The 17194-nt window shown below is 40.6% G+C and overlaps 2 protein-coding genes across 5 annotated transcripts in view; both read right to left on the bottom strand.

Moving 5' to 3' along the window:
• Positions 1 to 184: 184 nt before the first annotated feature.
• Positions 185 to 4367, bottom strand: LOC109902457 (interaptin). Its single transcript, XM_020498815.2, has 10 exons — positions 4034 to 4367; positions 3852 to 3942; positions 3635 to 3732; positions 3380 to 3541; positions 2132 to 3254; positions 1905 to 2013; positions 1484 to 1796; positions 1071 to 1249; positions 757 to 872; positions 185 to 364 (listed from the first exon to the last, which is right to left on the bottom strand). Exons 1-10 carry the CDS (start codon positions 4094 to 4096, stop codon positions 321 to 323), a joined length of 2298 nt encoding a protein of 765 aa, XP_020354404.1. The 5' UTR covers positions 4097 to 4367; the 3' UTR covers positions 185 to 320.
• A 2613-nt stretch (positions 4368 to 6980) lies between these two features.
• pip5k1ca (phosphatidylinositol-4-phosphate 5-kinase, type I, gamma a) overlaps positions 6981 to 17194 on the bottom strand; it is an 80436-nt gene continuing 70222 nt past the window's right edge. For 2 of the 4 annotated variants that reach the window (XM_020498818.2, XM_031786180.1), the window contains exons 17-18: positions 12159 to 12245; positions 6981 to 10252 (exon numbers count right to left, since the gene is read on the bottom strand). In XM_020498818.2, coding sequence (XP_020354407.2) covers positions 10247 to 10252; positions 12159 to 12245 — 93 coding nt within the window. In that variant the 3' untranslated portion in view covers positions 6981 to 10246. The remainder of the gene's footprint in view (positions 10253 to 12158; positions 12246 to 17194) is intronic. The other 2 variants (XM_031786181.1, XM_031786182.1) reach the window with 1 other exon arrangement.

Genomic DNA, 17194 nt, shown 5'->3' with positions numbered 1-17194 from the left:
TGACCAATGGCCATAGGTAGGGGCGTGATCAGATGGAGAAAAAAACCTCTGCAAGTCTACATTCTAGGGAATGTGGATTGAGCAATCATTTTTTCCACAATGTCAGTATTTCAGTTCATACATGAATTTGATGGCTTAGGAATGTGATCTTATTATTGAAAATAAAAGACAACAAACAAAAATGGACAAGAACCAATGATTTATTTGCCATGAATTCATTCAGATTATTTTAACAATTCTCAAATTGTCTGGTATTTTAAAATGGGGTTTCCCTCAATTGTAAAGTAATTCAATGGTCCAAAAGGGTCTCGCTGCTGGTGCTATGACGTCCGGAGTAAACCCTTGATATTCCTCTGGAATTCAACTAAGACAAAACAAATTCATACTGAATTCATAACTTACAATTCAGCGGGAAGTTCAATTCATAGTCTAAAATTATTAACCAAATAATTTGGTGGAACAAATGCCAGAACAAGGGCAAACATTTGGTATCTTCTGTCATAATGAAGGCCTCTAAGCTTTTGTTGTGTAAATGAAAGCAAAACAATGGGATATCAGGCCATATAATTAGTAAAATATACTTTTCTGTAATTCAATGGTCTCTTAATTTTGTGAATCCTTTATTCCTATCAAAAAGTTCCATTGTTATGACTGACCTGGAATTGACGACGGGGTGGAGCCTGTCTACGAAGAGGTCAATGGATGTATGTCATCTACATATTCTCTTTGTGATATCTTAACGTGATTGCTTTTTACCTGACTGGAGGTTCTTCAGTCTTTTTTGGATTGTTAGTAAATGCTGCATGCCTTCAGAATCATTCAACCCACGGAGGGAGCTAGACCCAAGCCTCTTCTCCTGGCCTAAATATTGCCTGTGAAGAAAAAATTACTAAACAATACATACAGATCTGTAATGGCACTCAATAATGTAAAAGCATAAAAGCATAAAACCCCAGAACCTTCTATCCACTCTCCCAGGAGACAGCAATTTGGGAGACAACAAATTGAGCATGAAAAGAAAAGATCTGGGCTAAACTATGAAATCTATGCAGAGATGCGGATTAGATTACCCATAGGGATATGGAGAAGCAGGCCTCGTAGAGAGGTTCCTCTGGGAAATCGTCACAGCAGAAGGGGAACGGATGCAGGGTGGTGCTCCACTTTTCCATGCTCCTGCTCTATATTGGTACCTTTCATCCCCTCCTTCTTCCAGCAGCTGGGGACTCTGCAGAGAATCTAAACTGTCCACCTGCAGAAAAAAGGTACATAAAGCCAACAACTTTGTCAAATTGCAATACTGATGCAGAAATTCTGTTTTCTGTGGACTATGAAACCTCAGCTGCGCTTCTTCATTAAATTATGCTACTAAGGTAATGTAACAAGTATAGTAGCAATACACTGAAAGTGATTCTTTAGTCTGAGCAACTGTGCCGTCAGCAAAATATACCAATGTGTATCGATTGTCTATTATTTACAGTCTCACCTGTTTTTCTGCCCTTTTCTCCCAGTCCTTGATCTCGTCTAACACCTGCACCCAGTCTTGCCTCCCTGGGTCGTCTCTCCCAGCCTCCTTCTCCAGGACGGAGTGCAGGCTGGTTCTCAGGTGGAAGAACTCCTCCTTCAGGCAACCCTTGCGGGGGGCTAAGTACTGCGGTCCCATCTCCTTGCCACAGACCTGGCTGCACCTCAGCAGGTCTGCCTGTAGGTGGCGCTGTACCTCCGCCAGGTCCTTCTGACGCATTCTCAGGCTATTCAGAGCAAACCCCTTCTCCTCAGTTTGAGTTCTCAGCTTCTTCCTGTCAGAGTGGAGAAAGGGGACATAAGGGAGTGAGTAATGTCCAACCATTGGCTAGGGTGACGATTTGTGTCAATGAAGGAAAGTCTGTGTGTGTGCTGGTGTTTACCTGAGAATCTTGACAGTGTCTTGCAGCTCTTTCTCATATCTAATGGATCTTTCAAGGTCCTTGCTTGCCTTTGACTGCTCCTCCAGCAATTTAGTGTTCAAGGCAGCAACTAACAGAACCAATATAAAATCAAGTTTACACAGTTAAAGGGAAACATCTGATCTAATCTTAAACATTATTTTGGTGGATTTTCACATTGACGAAGCAAAATTATTAATTTCACTCACTCTGGCTGTGCAGCGCCTGCTCTCTTGAAGACAATTTTTTTGCAGCTCTGTTCAGTTTCTCTTGAAGCTGCCCCACTTCCTTCACATGCCCAGACTCAGTCCTGTTCAGTGCATCCTGCAGAATCTCCACCTTCTCCCTGGCACTCTGAAGACCCACCTGCAGGTCCTGCACTGTGCTGTGGTGCTCCCCCTCAGTGGCCCGGAGAGTCTGCATCAAACTCTTGATCCTCTCCTCCAGGTCCTCTTTGCATTTCTCCAGAGACTGCTGCTGGGCCTTGGTTTCCCTGATCCAGCTCTCACTGACCCCCAGGGCCTCCTGTAAGGACTGGGTCTTCTCCTCTGAAGATCTGAGAGCTTCCTTCAGGGCTTTGGCTTTCTCATCTGTAGCCTTGAGCCAATGTTGTGTCGACTGGAGCTTTTCCTCTGAGGAGTTGAGGCTCTGCTGCAGGGACTGGGCTCTCTCATCCAAGGCCCAATGGTCATGTTGGAGGGATAAGACCTTCTCCTCTGAAGACTTCAGGCTCTGCTGCAGGAGAGAGACCTTTCCCTCAGAAGAGCCGAGGGTCTGCTGCAGAGACTTGACCCTCTCCTCAGACTTCCAGTTACTGTGCTGAAGGAAGTCAACCTTTTTCTCTGAAGCGCTAAGGTTCTGGCTAAGGCACTGGTTGTTCTTCTCAAAGGAAGCCAGGTTATGTTGCAGAGTTTGGTTCCTCTCTTGGGAGTCCCCAAGGATTTTCTGCAGGCTTTGGCCTCTCTTCTCAGACTCGTCCAGGTCCTGCTGAAGGGACTGGAGCCTATTGTCAGAGAACCGGAGGGTTTTCTGCAGACTCTGAGTCCTTTCATTAGAGGCCATGAGATTGTGCTGCAAGGACAGGACCTGTCCTTCAAACTCCTTGAGTTTCTGCTCCATGGAGTTTACCTTGCCCTCAGAAAGTCTGAGGTTCTGCTGGAGTGTGAGCTTGGAGCTCTTATTTTCTTGTTCGGCAGAGTGAAGGGAAAGGTGCAGGCTCTTCATCACAGTCTCATGTCGAGACTTGGCATCTCTGAGCTCCATTTTCAGGGCATCGTTCTCAGAGAGTAGGAATGTTCGGTCGGACGAGATCAGGTAACTCTGCACGTCATCCTTCAGTCAAACAAAGCACAGAGGTTACATGCATGATGGTCATATATGACTATGGAAATGATCCTATAGCCTCACATTAAAAACACAGTCCTAAATCAAGAGGGAAACATATCCAGAGAACCTACCGAGTTTTTTGTAAAGGCTAATTTCAAAAGGAGCTCTTGGAGGGAGGGGATGTGTAAGAGAATGTGTCTGTCCTGCTGGTCTTTCCTGTGACAGCCATCCTCCAATGCTGATGACTTAATCACCAATTTACATGCATCTGAACGAATTTGATCCAAAATAGGCTGAGAACACAAAATATTACTGGATACTAAAGAAAACCATTTTTTTTTTAAAGAAGTCAAACAGTAATTTGCTACTATGCATCATCATCATACCTTCATGTGGGCTTGGACCATAACCTCTACTTCTTTGTATGACATTTTGGACCGGTCTATTTCATCATGAAGCTGTCTTATTATATCGGAATGGGATTCTAGTAAATAAAAGAGTGAATTAGCAGACAACTTTAACATTAGATTTTTTAAATATTTGTTATATGCATTTGTAGAATTGTATCCAAAAGGCCCAAATACAATTCAATGTTAGTTTTACCACTGGGTTGATTTCCCTCATCACTAGGAACTCCATATGCTGGACTTGAGCATCTACTATTGCTTGCATTTGATATTTTGTCTCCAAGACCCTGGAACAAACCAGATACAGTTACTAAGTAAGATACATATCAAATAAACACATTTGTTAATGAACAAAGTTTTGACGAGAGGACAACAAACCTTGCAAGGCAGGTCCTCAAATGTGTGGAGAGTGTTAGTGAAGTCTCCGTTGTCCATCATCATGCCAAAAATGGGTGAATAACCCTATAGCTTGATTAAAATAGAATACTTCCAATTGTCATTGTTAGACAAATTATGTGCTAGCTAGATTACATTAGCCACATTTTTACAAAATAAAAAAAGTTCCAAAATGCGCTAGTGATACGGCTCCTAAAATATCACTACTTTTCAAAATGTATGTTGTTCTCCAAGGAAACCTGACGTATGATTCTATAATTCCATTCGACCATTCCCGCCCTCTTAGCTCTGGTTGTAGATCCGAATGTAGTGGTATGAAAACGTAGAATGGCTGACGCGCGACCCACGTGATTACACAGCGCCCTTCAGGGCTGCTGGGGTCTGTTGCTAAACCTTTTGCAACAGAAACAGTTAATTCCAAACGGAAAACGAGAGTTTCTATTGAACAAATTCAGGTACGTCGCTCCCAGTTTGATTCCGTTTAATCAGTTTACTTCCGTTTGGTTCTATATGTACAGTGCGTTCGGAAAGTATTCAGGCTCCTTCACTTTTTCCACATTTTGTTACGTTACGCAGACCCGGGTAATTCCAGTCCTCGAGGGCCTGATAGACTTTTCCCCCATCCCTAGCAAACACATCTGATTTAAACTAATTGCATTCTAAACTGAAGATCATTAGCTGTGACTGGGGCAAAAGTCTGACACCAACCTGGACCCTGAGGACTGGAGTTGCCCAGGCCCGCACAGTTATGGCCTTTTTCTAAAATTAAATAAATATATATTTTAGCTCATCAATATACACACAATACCCCATAATGAAAAAGTAAAAACAGATTTTTAGAAAATGTTGCAAATGTTTTAAATAAAAAACTACAACACCTTATTTACTTAAGTATTCAGACCCTTTACTATGAGACTCGAAATTGAGCTCATGTGTATCCTGTTTCAATCGATCATCCTTGAGATGTTTTTACAACTTGGAGTCCACCTGTGGTAAATTTAATTCATTGGACATGATTTGGAAAGGCAATCACCTGTCTACACAAGGTCCCACAGTTGACAGTGCATGTCAGATCAAAAACCAAGCCATGAAGTCAAAGGAATTGTCCTTAGAGCTCCGAAACAGGATTGTGTCGAGGGACAGATCCGGGGAAGGGTACCAAAAAATGTCTGCAACATTGAAGGTCCCCAAGAACCCAGTAGCCTCCATCATTCTTAAATGGAAGAAGTTTGGAACCACCAAGACTCATCCTAGAGCTGGCCACCTGGGGGAGAAGGGCCTTGGTCAGGGAGGTGACCAAGAACCCGATGGTCACTCTGACAGAGCTCCAGAGTTTCTCTGTGGAAATGGTTGTCCTTCTGGAAAGTTGTCCCCATCTCTGCAGCACTCCACCAATCAGGCATTTATGGTAAAGTGTCCAGACAAAAGACACTCCTCAGTAAAAGGCACATGACAGCCCGCTTGGAGTTTGCCAAAAGGCACCTAAAGGACTCTCAGACCATGAGAAACAAGGTTCTCTGGTCTGATGAAACCAAGATGAACTCTTTGGCCTGGATGCCAAGCATCACATCTGGAGGAAACCAGGCACATCTCATCACCTGGCCAATACCATCCCTACGTTGAAGCATGGTGGTGGTAGCATCATGCTGTGGGGATGTTTTTCAGCTGCAGGGACTGGGAGACTAGTCAGGATCGAGGGAAAGATTAACAGAGCAAAGTACAGAGATCCTTGATGAAAACCAGCTCCAGAACTATCAGGACCTCAGACTGGGGCGAAGGTTCACCGTTCAACAAGACAACGATCCTAAGCAGGAGTGGCTTCAGGACAAGTCTCTGAATGTCCTTGAGTGTCCCAGCCAGAGCCCGGACTTGAACCTGATCTAACATCTCTGGAGAGGCCTGAAAATACCAGTGCAGTGACAATCCCATCCAATCTGACAGAGCTTGAGAGGATCTGCAGAGAAGAATGGAAGAAACTCCCCAAATACCGGTGTGCCAAGCTTGTAGCGTCATACCCAAGAAGACTCGAGGCTGTAATCGCTGCCAAAGGTGCTTCAACAAAGTACTGGGTTAAGGCTCTGCCTACTTATTTTATTGTGATATTTCAGTTTCATTTTTTATACATTTGCAAAAATGTATAAAAACCTGTTTTTGCTTTTCCATTATGGGGGGGTTGTGTGTAGATTTGAGGGGGGAAAAACAATTGAATACATTTTAGAATAAGGCTGTAACGTAACAATGTGGAAAAAGTGAAGGGGTTTGAATACTTTCCGAATGCACTGTACATATCTACCTCAATTCCCTCTTACCCCTACACATTGCCTCGGTACTGGTACCCTATGTATATAGCCAAGTTACCATTACTCATTGTGTATTTATTCCTTGTTATTATTTCTCTTTTTCTCTCTGCATTGTTGGAAAGGGCCCATAAGTAAGCATTTCACTGTTAATCTAGTCCTGTTATTTATGAAGCATGTGACAAATACAATTTGATTTAAAAGGAAAACTGTTTACGTTGCAAGGGGTAGGCCTAATGAATACCCCCTGGTGTTAGCAAGACTAATGCCAAGTTCAAAACAACTGGGATCTCGGAAGAAAACAAGCTCCAACTGGGGAAAACCTTTTGAACGGTCTTCCAACTCGAAATTTGAAGTCGGAAACTCAGGCATCTTTTTAGAGCTCCAACTTTTTGACCTGAAGATCACTGACGTTACGATTTGACCTAGTTTTTTTCTCGAGTTCCCAGTTATGTTGTGCCGCGTTCACATGCTAGTCGGAACTAGGAAACATAGACATTGCTAACTGGTTGAACGGTGCACATGTATAACTACAATCGATTAACAAGTTTGAAATTTCCTAGTAGCACGTGAATGCGGCATTTAAAGCACCATATTGAAAACACGTCACCGACAGAAAGACAACATTTATGTTGGCATTCATTTTGGAACTTTATTTTTTTCACCCACCTTTTGATTGACATAAATTAAGAGAAGGTTGTACAATTGAATTTCATCCCTGCTCTTTTGACAGTTGAATTCGGTTGAGAATACATTTTAATGTCACTTCACTCTGATATAGCTCAATGTTTTAATGAGAGGGCTCTTTCACAGGGCATATTTTCTCTATGTAAAACATTCAAGCAAAATACTAACAAAAACACAAAAACAATCAAAACCAAGATCATGTAGCCACAATGAGAGACACCCTTTTCACGCCACTTTGATACAGCTACACCCGGAAGTGATTTTCGTAGCAGGTTAGGAGAGCATTTTCCAAAGCCCTAACCCTTAATAATGTTAGCCTAATTCTCCCAACCTGCTATGTTAATTCTCCTAACCTGCTGTGTAAGTTCTCCTAACCCGCTACGAAAGTCACTTCCGGTCGTAGCTGTAACAATATATGGGCAGGTAACAGTGCAAACAGCGTTTGAGAGCATGCATGACATTTTGTTAGAACAGGGAAATTATGGACCAATGTCAAAATATTTCCTAAGGACCTCATATTTGATATAATAAAAAAACATGATTGATTGCATAACACATTTTAACATTTTCCCTCTGTTGTATTGTATTGTTATAGCTGTACTACTTTTCAAAAAGCTGTAAAGTGTAAACAGTCCAGTAAGTATGATCTCCTTGTGGGCCACACCCACCATAATAAATTAGCTCAGATGACAACTGACTGGTAGACTTAAACATTTCTGTTTTGATGAGGACCAATCATAGTAGTGTTATGAAACATTTTCTTTATATCTTCCTCATTCACCAGTATTGCTTCAGATAAGATGGCATAATTCAAAAGAAAGATATTCTTGGGTAGGGTGCAGTGAACATCATGTTGCTATTCTCACCAGTTGAAAATACTGAATTCTATACTAGGCTAGTCAATATGCTTCTCTTAAAATGTATCTTCTGTAACCCTTCTTACAGAATAGGGGGGAAAAGGCCACACAAAAATCAAGACCTGCACAATTATGTTTTTCACAGCATGCGCTGAACAGTAGCACAAGAGAGACACATGGAGGGAATTCCCTTGCTTGCAAACATCAGCAATATAGACATGGAAGTCACCAGACAACTTTGGAAGCATGGACAAATACACTATATCATAGACATAGAACTGCTTTATTTTATATTCATTCTCATCGTAAGAGTCCAAACACACACAGACATACAGCCATCTATTTATCCTTGTGTATAAATAGATGAATATACACAGATATACATAAATACATATTTCTCATATGCATATTCATTTTTAAACCATGCTATGTCTATGTAAAGGAGGGCACACTGTGATTTGAAAACATGTACACTAAACTGGTACAGTAAAACTGACAACTCTTCAGTAACGGATATCATACAAAAAAAAAGAGAAAACAGCTGTGATTTATAAACCATAAATCGAGCTGCATCATGTCAACACCTTGAAGAACATGGTACAGTAAATCATGTGTAGCTCTTAATCATTTCCTGCCAGCAGCAAAAAATGTAATCAAATAAAAATAATATTCTCCAATTCAAATGGAAAATATATTTATAATCTTTATATATGTATTTATAATTGTATATACACATTTTCTGGCTCACAACTACAGTATTGAAAAAAAGGACTTGAAAATAATAAATACAACAGCACTACTATGAAAAAAAAACATCAATATGATACGTTTTAATTTCTCAATAAGGCAATTAAAACTAAGACTACACCTGTACTGTACAACATACTGCTGCTATGGTTTCTTGATGACATGGACAGCAGCAACTGATTACAACTGGCCACTGCACATTATGATAGAATGATCAGTATTTTACAAGTTTTGACATTGACGCCTTCCGTCCCGCACAGACATACAAAACACACCAACTAACTTAAACAGCCAAGTGTGAAACAGAAAAGGAATAAAAACATATTGAAACACAACTTAAACCTTAAAACATGGAATTCACATAAATACTATAACACTAATCCTATACCAGATGATTGTGATGAAGACCTCACTTTCACATCTGATCATGGTTGATACATAAAATTGCTGTCTAAGAGCAGCGTGAAATCCCTTAGATTAACTATTACTAAATAACAGAAGTATTAATTAATTCTGGACATACGTGATACTGTGAGTGTTTTGGCCTAAGTAATCAAATCCATTAGCCTAAATCCCCTCCAGCAGAGCTAACATTCAGAGTCAAGTTTTGACTGCTGAAATATTGGTATTTCATGACATTAACACAGCTCAATGAATCATTATGCTTAGAAAATGATTTGTTTGCATTTCTCTGAAAGTTGGGCGGTTCTGGAAGACTTTGTAATGATGTAGGATTTTGAAATGATTGACAATACCCAACCTTATTTAGTGTTGCAATGATCTGGTTTTGAGGCTAGAAGCCTGTAGCAATACTGTGATAGAAATGGCAAAATAAATACCTAACAACGAATAAACAAACCTGTAAAATAATACATTAGGCTTATGAGATTTACCAAGACATGTTTTCTGAAACACATTCTATAGATAATTTTTCATCTATTGGAAATAAAGTGTTCCCTCTCCAATGGTAAAGTACCATTCAACATAGTGGTAAAATACCATTCAACATAGCGGTAAAATACCATTCAACATAGCGGTGAAGTACCACTTCGATAGCGACGTTAAGATTGCTGCTAGAGCTACAAAACAACGTTAATATTGCTGCTAGAGCTATATTTGAAGCACACAACATAACTAAATATATTCACAGTACTAAAAAATGTCTGAAAAAAGTGCACAAATAAAAAATATTTAAAAAACAATAATAAACTAAGAAAATCACAATATAAATTAACATGATATCAATGAAATACATGTGACCATTTGACTGTATCGACATGTGGGAATGTGAGAGGATTAGCAGAGTTGCCTCAATGCCCATGTTTTTATGGGGCATGCTAGATGTGTAGCCTAGCAATTTGAGTTCCTGCATTTCTTCTGGTATGGCAATTTGGGGTTGGGGTGGGTTGAAAGGAGGGGAATCGATCATACAGTATCATCACCACTGTGACTACGGGATGTCGAGGGGGTTTCCTCACAGTATTTAGTCTGTTTTGTTTTTGTATCCATGGTTTAAAATACAGTTCTGGATTGGAATGCTTCCGCTGCCTGCCAATCAGAGGCCTGGGGATCAGTCTGATGGCTCCTCTCTCCACGGAATCATCCTCTCAGCTCTACGGAGGAGTGTTTAAGGTTGGTGGAAGGAGAGAGGGAGAAAAAGAGAGAAATAGAAGTTGTAAATCTTTGGTACATAATCCTGTCGAGTGTAAAATAATCTATTCTTCCCCACAGCACGATATAACTGAGGTATAACTCTTATCAAAGCACATCTATTGATCAAAGGTATATCAATAATTTAAAGGGAAAGTCAGAGGACATAGTGAAAATAAGAGGGTAGAAAAATGTAGTATTTTCCTCTCAAATGAACATCCCCTCAACACAACTAAATAATGCATTTTTCCATGACTGCTTTTACATTTGTATTCATCTATGCATAGACAAACCCCAGGAGACAATCTACTTCCACTAGGCACTGTAATGCCATGTCCCACGGCTCTGATTCCACTTATTCCTCTGGCAGCTCCTGTCCCTGGGGGACGTGGAAGTGACGATTCTCTGTGTGTCTTCTCTATGGAGAATAATGGGACGGGGGAGGAGTGATTGTTCAATCCACTTCTTCCTTGCCACATACGAGTGCAGTGGGCTTTGACCCAGGGGTTAGCCAGCCAGCTACAGCTCTGAGCTTCTACAACTACTGCAGCTTAGGATTGTTAAAATACCCTGCACAAAAAAAAAGCTCAGAGGGTGTAATAGGGTAATTTCATCTTCCCAACAAGATGAGTAGAATGGCCTTTAGTAACACTTTATTTGGATAGTTTCAAGTAGATGGTTTGTAGCTGTTCAATTACTGTCAACAGCATTTCAACTAACTATCCACTAACCCTAGCCATAACATTAACCTTAACCATTATCCTAACCATAAATGTAACCTTTACCCTTGTTTTAACCTAGGCTAACAATAACCCTAACCGTAGCATGCAGTTGCTTATCAACAGATAGTATAACCACCATAGATCATCTATATGGGACTATCCTAATAAAAATGTGACCTGGACTTTAATCATGACATTTGTCAATGGATTCATATATGTTTCTTTAAGAAGAAAATGAGTGATTGCTTATCCATCTCCACCCAACCCTTGCCGGAAACTAGAAGCCCGTAATGGGATATGTCTGCTCAACTTTCCAAAGCCGCAATAGTAGCTTTAGTAATAAGAGTTTAATTTATAATTTATCTAAAATCTCAATTACAGAACATCCATGGGATTTGGCACCCTGAAAATACCCAGTGAAATAGAAGTCATCAGTAATATAACAGAGTTTGTACCAAGGGATCAATTATGGTGTCTCATAACAGTTGTTTCTGATCATTTGTGCAGAGTGGATGAAAGAGGATCATCTGAAAACAATACTGTCATATTATATGGACTCAAGAACAAAGAAAACACAGTTATTGGGTTTCATAGAGGAACTGTACAAATCAATTTATTGCCATACTTGCCTATATTCATCTGACCATCTGCTTTGTACTGTATGTGTCAAAGCGATTATATGTTGGTCAGTTGTTTCAGAAAAAACAAATGACATTGACAACTGTAGCTGTGTGGGTTTGGGATCTGGCAATGGTGATGCATGAGCCAGGAGGTGGTAGGTTGCAAAATTCTGCTTACTTTCCCAAAAATCCCTGGTTCTCCAGAAATCCTGGTAGGGAGGCGCTTATTCCTGCTTATTCCCTTCTGATTCCGGGAATCTTCCAATTGGGATTTCAGGAAAACCTGGGACTTTTGGGAAAGCTACCGGAATTTTGCAACCCTAGCGGAGGAGACATGTACCAAGTTGCCAAACCACATGCAGCCAGACAGACCCAGGGTTGTGAAGAAACTGAACAGCATGCTGGGTGTTGCATGGTGAAAGGAGGGGGAACCAAATGGTCATAACTGGCACGGCCATACTGAGTGGGCATGACGGTTGGGCCAGCCAATACACACTGGTACTGGAGGTGTAATTCATACTACTTACTGTCTCGCTCTCCTCCCCATCCGGCAAGGTCTGAGACTCACTGCCGTAGTGCAGAGGGGAGTACACCCAGGTCTTGTCCTCAGGGGGCTGCACAAATGACACAGCAGAGGGCGCCAGAAAGAGGGGGCCATTGGATGCAGCACAGAGAGAAGCAGAGGCAGGCAAGAGAGATAGACAGGACAGGAAAACACAAGACAGGCAGGAAAATAAAATTAGAAATGCAAAAGGAGGAAATGCCATTACAGAAAGTGTGAGCTTGGAATATAGATGAGCCTAACCATAGAAATGTGAAAGTGAAATACTAGCAGTGAAATCCTATTGGAATACAGCCTAGAGCAGGGGTCTCAAATCTTTTCTAGCATGACAGCTAAATAAATAAAAAAAAGTAGGCATATTATGTTCTTCTACTCTACCCTGCAACTCTTCCCAGGTCCTTGGTGTACAATATATATTTGTTCTGTCAATATACCAGGTAAAATAATGCTTAATAAATAACTAAGTGGGACCCATAAAGTTATATTTAGTATTTTCCTAAATTATATTTTCTCAGTACATTTCTTCCAGGTTTGGGATTTTTTAAATTAGTTTTACAATTATTCATAGAGACTTAAAGGCCCAATGTAGATGTTTTTATATCATTTCTGGGTAACAATTAAGTACCTTAATGTAATAGATTTCCATTCAAATGGGCAAAAATAGCTTTTTAACATTTGTTTTTTAATCTCAAGCAAGAGGGGGGACGACGACGACGACAACTAAAAACGAGCTTATTGGCAGAGAGGTTTGGAACTCTATTAACCAGTTTACTGCATGGTGATGTCACCATAGGAAGCCGATGTTTGCGCCTATGCAAACCTGCTGATTGGAAAGTCATGTGTAGATTGTATTTTCAACCAGCAACTATGAGGAAATAACACTGATACAAGTTTAATCAGATGTTGTACAATATGATATAAAACACAGGCAAAACTACATTTTGACTGCACTGGGCCTGTAAATCACATCAGAAGACAATTTTTTCAGTCTGAAAAAAAAAATATATATATATAACATTTACATTTTTGAGAGTAATTCACCTTTAATTGCGCATCTAGCAAGAGAGGCATTTGTAGGTCTCGGATGTTTCTGCTGCAGGTCATGGCAGAGTTTGCGAAACAATCACCACCCAATTGATACAAATAATCATGATATAGTTCTGTCAGGTAATACTACTTTGCAGTTAACATTTAATAGTTTTTTTTTTTCTGTCTACCCATAAGACAGTTATCATTAGCATTGCTAACTGACTGCATTCAGAGTGATAGACAAACGCTGGCACCAAACAGAAAATTAATTGGCAGATATTGTGTTATGTTTGGGTTTTTAAGCCAATAGTGACTAACCACGGGTGGGATAATGTCAATGTGGCTTTGATTGGATTGTAGCCGGGAGCTTTATGTTTATGACAGTATGCGATGGAACACAGAATAGATTGGCGAGCTACTCATAAGTGGGCTGTGAGCTTGCGATCTACCTGTTGGAGACCCCTGGCCTAGAGGTAGACTACTAACATGTACGAACATCCACATTGCATTCAAAAGAATGTTAGTTCTTTCCTGCTATCACTTTCAAAACTCTTCATTTGTAATGCTGGCTGGGAGGCCTATGCATGTGACTAAGAATTGCTTTCTATGACTATACTATTTCAAAAAAGCCATGGTGAAGTGGACAGGAAACATTTGGAATCTGCAGTATGTATCAGCCAGAAAACAGGTTGGGAGTGGGTGGTTAGCGGTGGGTGGAAAGCGAGCGTGCCATCACTGCCAACAGCCAAAAGGACATATTCTCCCAAAGCATCTTCCCCCCCTTCTTTCTTATTATGTGCATTAAGTGTTTAGCCCTGTCAGAGCCTCAGCGCTGCTCAGTCTCTGAGGCAGTGACCGTGGCCCCGTACGGTACTTTCCCTTTCAGAAAGAGCAGCAGCTGCCACACACTGCCTGTGATGACGTAGTTGGAAGCGGCACTGAGGTTTGACGTCACACTTGTCACTCACACACACTCTTACACACACACACACGCAACACTCACAGCGCAAGAGCTAACACACCATCCACAGGGAGACCCCTCAGGTGGAGAGAGAAAGTGAGAGAGGTGGGAATATAGGGAGTGAACGAGAGACAGATGGCCTCAAATGAGAAGCCAGAGCCCCCTCCTGTCACTCAGCCGCCTCCTCCCTTCTTTCCCTCTCTCTCTCTATACAGCCGGCCATGATTTGATTCAACATGAAGAGGAACAAACCCCAAGGGGAGGAGGAGGTATATAAATAATATTAACAAAGACATGATATGAAGGCAGAACAAAAAAAGACCATGACCCTTTTGTTATGAGAGGAAACACATGACATGATGAAATAAGAAAGGTCTAGAACAATACGTAGAGCATATAATGTGTCATGCCCTCTTACAAATCAAGTATCCCTTGAGAAAAGGAATATCAGTCCATAATGGATCTTGTCTAATTTTCACTGACATCTTTGGAAAACATTGAGAAGATCAACTGAGGAATCAGTACAGTTACAGCACTAAGACTCAAAGTAAGGAGACTGGGGGACTAAGCTACAACAACTCCAGTCACAGCTATAAGCCATTGATATTTGTATAAAAAGGTGCAACTAACTGAAGCATTGACTATGCAGTTAGCAGAGCTACCAGCATGTCCCACAGACTTACACTGCATCTGAGAGCTGGTCTGAAGCTTTCTCCTCCGCAGGACAGGAGAGAACACCCAGGTTCTCCCTGCAAGCTGACAGCATCCCCACAGAGAGATGGGAGACACCAGAGAGGGCAGAGGAGAGGGGTGAAAAGGATGGAGGGACAGACAAATGAGACAAAGCTGGAACATGGAGAGAAATTAAAAAGGTTAAGTATAGAGGTGATAGAAGAGATGATTGCTGGTTTGACTGTGTTACGGTGAAGGGTGACGAAAGTAAATGTCAATCAGCCATGATCAGCCATGATGATGAATAAGTCAGGTGCTTTCTTTCACTCTCTCTCTCCACCTTGAAGGCGTCAGCATGCCTCAGTTCGGCTGGCGCCTAGCCGAACAAGTGTGCTCACATACTCCCTTAAAACACCTTCGCTTGAAAAACTAGGGGGGAAAAGCACCAATAGTACTATGCCCAAAATACGAAGTATACATGCAGTGGACACTATCTCCGTGCTTTAGGGCCCATAATGCAATTCCTCAGAAAATGGGCTTCACAAGTTTTCAGATTTGAAGACAATGGAGGAAAATATGCAGCCGAAGTCCGACGAGAGTGGATACAAATGCATTGCTTTAACTAATTATCAAAAATGTTGAGCAAGGTTATAAAGTAATGACTTTTCAAATAAGTTACATTATGTTGGCTGACAATTTGTTAGCTATGCCATCCTTTTGAAACGCATAGCATTACAGCAGTATGTACCAGTATGTTTGCTAGTTACTTAACGTTTGTTGGCTACTAATACATCGAAATTGTCAGGCAGTATTTGAACTAATCTGCTATTTAACTAACTACCCAACATTTATTGACTTGATTATTCACATCATTCTTAGCTAAGTGGTATAGTCGTTGTGCGTTTCAATGGACATTGTTAATTCTGGCTATCTACTCCGATTTCAGAGCACTCTCGCACAGAATAACTCAACGCCTGTTGAATGTGGCCGTTGTCAGTAAATGTTGGCAAAAAAAAGCGTAATTAAATTGGTGCCAGCAGCACAGTTACAGTCACCAACACTCTGGATAACATGAAAACAGCCTAACCAGCTCTGCTAGGGCGAGTAAAATGATCAGTGTGAGGTGTTAGTAATTTGTTATGCTAACAAGCTAGCAAGAGGTTGCATAGCAACAGCATCAACATCCGGTAGACAGGCGAAGCTCTAGTACTCTCAACTGAAACGATACCTTTCGCTTACAGTATACTAAAATGAACTAATAGCAGTGGTGTAAAATACTACTAAAGTACTACTTAAGTAGTGTCTGTTCTTTACTATTTATATTTTTGACAACTATTACTTCACTATATTCCTAAATAAAATGATGTACTTTTTACTCCATACATTTTCCCTGACACCCAAAAGTACTTGTTACATTTTGAATGCTTAGCAGGACAGGAAAACTGTGTAATTCACACTTATCAAGAGGACATCCCTGGTCATCCCTACTACATCTCATCTGGCGGACTCACTAAACACATTCGTCGTTTGTAAATGATGTCTGAGTGTTGGAGCGTGCCCCTGGCTATCCATAAATAAAACAATAATATGGTGGTGTCTGGTTTGCTTAATATAAGGAATTTGAAATTATTTATACTTTTACTTTTGATACTTAAGTTGATTTAAAACCAAATACTTTGACTTTTACTAGGTAACTCTCACTTTTACTTGAGTAATTACTCTTTAGGTATGTAGTATACAGTATGTTAGTATGGGTATTAGAAGACAGCTCATCTCAAAATAGTCAGAATTAATCAAAAATATCTCAAGAAATCTGTCAAATGTTTACGTTTTTTGCCGAAGAGATATTAGTCGCGCAATTCTACATCTAACTAAGATGTTTGGTGCAGTATTTTTCAATGAGAAAATGTGCATGAAAACTAGTAGTCTTTCATAGAATGACAAAAGACTTCCCTACTGTTGACCAATCACCGACAAGGGGCGTAGACTTTGACTCCGAACTTAGACTTGTGTGAACAGCCGAGAAAACCCTCACCGATGTCCAAAACGAACAAAAACGTCATAATATATGCACAAACTCTACCAAACTGACTTATTACTGTTACCAGTAATAATGAATCTCCATGGAGGCTAAATATGCTAACATGTGCAAACCAAAATAAACTAATTGCAAAGACAGTCAATCCAGCTCAAAAAGTTATACATATATAGGTAGGAGCTACCGAATGTCATTTTTTGTGAGTTTGGACATTTACAAGCGAATGTGAACGAGAGACATTGAGCCAATGAAAAACATTGACGCATTATTGTCTGAAGGAAGAACAGTACTGGCTCTGAAG

Source organism: Oncorhynchus kisutch, linkage group LG13 (assembly GCF_002021735.2).
Source record: "Oncorhynchus kisutch isolate 150728-3 linkage group LG13, Okis_V2, whole genome shotgun sequence".
Taxonomy (NCBI): domain Eukaryota; kingdom Metazoa; phylum Chordata; class Actinopteri; order Salmoniformes; family Salmonidae; genus Oncorhynchus; species Oncorhynchus kisutch.
The sequence above is the reverse complement of the archived record's forward strand: the minus strand, read 5'-3'. Positions and strand labels throughout refer to the sequence as shown.